Raw genomic sequence first — 3139 nt, 5'->3', positions numbered from 1 at the left:
AAACTTTGCAGTTTTGTCTAGCTGTCAAAACAGACAGCTGGGAAAGCACATTCATTTCCAACAGAGCCGCTCACCTCAGTCTGCAGAGTCTAAAACAGTTACTCGGAGAAAGATAAAACCATGCAACTGAGTCGACGGCAAGGGAGAGATGCCTAATGCAGAAGAGGCTGAGCAACACAAATAACACCCTAGATCTACGCAGAAAAGCCATGTCCAGCCTGCAGGCCCTGAAGAAACCTGCTACCACTTAATTCTGCCGCTCCCGGAAGAGCAGGCACAGGTCCCACTTAATGGATGCGAACACTTTAGCTATGTCTTGTTGGTGGGAACAGAAGCTCTTCTTACATTCGCAGGCTCTGGAAAGCACAGAACAATTTGCTAACAGCTTGCTGGGATCACTTAGTCATGAAAAGCACAGAACGTGCACAGAGGGAATCCACCTAAACAGAGACTCTTGGCATCAAGTGGGTGGTCATCTCCACAGGAACGTATCCAAATCCCAGGGGGATTCGAAAGCAGTCCCAGTTCCTGCACTCATGGCACATCTCCTCCCACCCAGAGACCAGCAGGCAGTGGCACGCATTGCCGGGGCGATCACATCTTCCAGCATCCCAGCCCATTCCTGATGCCTCCTTGGAAACAAATTCCATAGCTGCCAGTGATTTTCACTACAGCCAACACCGCGACAGCTTCAGGCAAGGCATGGGCTCTCTGCCTGAGCATAGCAATGGCCACGGCTCGCCAGTGGGTACCTACCCACCCGAGGAACAGTGCTCAGCACCTGCCCCACAGCACACAGACAATATACTGGTGCAGCACATCACAACTAGGAAAGGACACAGAAAGGATGATGCCCAACCACCACTACTTCACCATAAGGATATGGCTTTATTTAGACTTTTATCAGGCCGGAATTAGCAAGGCCTCTCCATCCCCTTACCTGGAAGTTCCTCCATGCTGTTTACAGGGCTGAAGTAGTTCTTGAGTGCGCTGTAGCTGTTCATAGCCACGCTGAGGTAGAACTCTGGCATGAAAGCGAAAAGTGAGCCCGTCCTGTCGCCATGCTCGATGGTGCGGATGCACACTCGCAGCAGCCAATAAACATCCTGCATCTTCTCCTGTCCAGAGAAAACACAACAATCCCCATTCAGTTTTGTCCAGCTTCTCTTTGGAGAAATGCAACAGTCAGCACCATGCTTAGACCTCAGAAACATCTCCATGTCTGAGACATTCCTCAGACCACTGCTCTAAGTTCATTAACCAGATCTGTGCCATTCAGTCTTTTCACAGAGCCACAGAAGCGTTAGGTGGAAGGAATGATCAGAGATCTCTACACCAACCTCAAGCTCAGAGCACAGCTACCACCAGCGTGACATCAGATGGCTTTATCTCACTGAGCCTTGAAACCCTCCAAGAACTACTCCTTGGTAGGACGTATCTGACCACACAGGCCTGATCGCAAAAAAGGCATGCTAGTTTTTGTTCCGAGTACACTGGCTGAAGGAAGGCAGGCACTAGCAGACACAGCACAAATCTGTTGGGAAGAAAGCTGGTCCTTTGTGGGAATTAAATGGGAACAGGCTGAAAGCTCATACCAACTCAGATCTTTGCAATAGGCGGCCACAGCCTTTCAGATTCTGTGCCAGCCATTCAACCAGATTTACTGTCCTGCAGAACATCAGCCTCTTGCTTCTCTAAGCAAAACTCAGGGGGTCCTAAATTAAAAACAGGAAATTTAAGAGCATCTACATAACTTTAAGCTATAAAAATCAGCACCAACAAAGCCATAAAAAGAGGAGATATTATTTCATATCCTGCAATGCCAAGAAATATCGTAACCAATAGCAGTTTGCATAAAAATAGATGAAGGAGGGTTACACTTCTAATTAAAAAGAATTAAAATCAGAGGTGGAGATAAGTGATTTCATTTGCTTAGTGGCTTTTCTAAAGTATGTTGCTACCACCTTTGGGAAATTTACATGGGTTTGTTCTGTAAATTAGACTGAACTAGTGTAAATCAACTAAACTGACCAAAAGACATCTTTATCTTCACACCGACACAGGTCAGCTCAACTGTTGCTTTAAGGATAAAAAGCAACTGTGCAGACAACATTAAGGTAAAGAAAGCAGCATTTGGTTTTATTAAGACTTGTTAATCTCAAAAAGTCATCTCAGGTATTGCCAAGCTAGAGGAAAGCCTACACATCAAGAGGATACAAAGATGTGATTATCCACAGTGTGATGGATAAACACAGTGTTGTAATAAAATGAGCTGAAATGGTCTTCTCATGGGGATGTTTTGAAGACAGGATTATCTACTTTAAAACTAAGAGTGTTTTCAAGCTGCAGCGCTCCCTTTCATCTAACCTTGAATCCCTCAGCTCAGCCTAAACTAGTGACTAATTCCCCCGAGTAAGGAGCAGCCTCTCCCATGCTCTGTCACCTCAGCACAGAGCAGGACTTCACCTCTAGACAGAACCAGTCTCTTTCTCTCCATCAGCAGTGCCTGCAACACTCATACAGATGTGTCCCTCCATTGCACGCAAGTCCCAGGGACACAGGAGCCTGCTGGGTGGATGTCTCCATTGGGAAACTGCAGGCACCTGTGACAGCTGTGAGACGGAGCCTTGAAGGTACGCGCAGTATGGACAAGCTCCTCCGTGCAGCCACACTCCTCTCCAGAGCAAGCTCACTCAGCTCCTGAGGCACATTTCACAGCCCGAGCCAGCTAGTGACCTGTTCTCCCTGCCGGCCAAGCAGACCAAGGCAGGAGGCACAAGCAGGGAAGGCTGTAACCTTCACTCCCAGATGCTGCTGATTCATCCAGAAAGGTGACACCGCACTCCTGATAGGAGGCGGGTACCTGCGTTTAATATGACAATAGATCATCTAGAGACACAAATAGTGTTTCTGCATGGGCCATCGCAGCGATCCCTGCAATGCACACTGCTAATGCCCCTCAGCCTTTCAAGAGCAGTCCAGGAAGAAAGGTTTATTTTCTGGCAAGCATGGGCTATGCTAATGCAGCTGGAGAGCTTTTGCAGCACAGCACCGTGCCTTGCAGTCCTGCTCTGGGAGTGAAGGAGGGGACGAGCAAAGAGCGCATGAGTCAGGGTCAGCCACTGCAGCTCTGCCAGTC

General features: G+C 48.0%; 1 protein-coding gene across 1 annotated transcript in view; it reads right to left on the bottom strand.

Moving 5' to 3' along the window:
* The window catches only part of RNF123 (ring finger protein 123), a 51195-nt gene that overhangs the window by 26669 nt on the left and 21387 nt on the right, over window positions 1-3139 (bottom strand). Inside the window, 1 exon segment of the mRNA XM_009331180.1 lies at window positions 941-1118. Within this exon segment, the coding sequence (XP_009329455.1) occupies window positions 941-1118 (178 nt within the window).

Source organism: Pygoscelis adeliae, unplaced genomic scaffold (genome assembly GCF_000699105.1).
Source record: "Pygoscelis adeliae isolate BGI_AS28 unplaced genomic scaffold, ASM69910v1 Scaffold689, whole genome shotgun sequence".
NCBI lineage: Eukaryota > Metazoa > Chordata > Aves > Sphenisciformes > Spheniscidae > Pygoscelis > Pygoscelis adeliae.
This window is presented reverse-complemented; position numbering and strand designations above follow the sequence as displayed.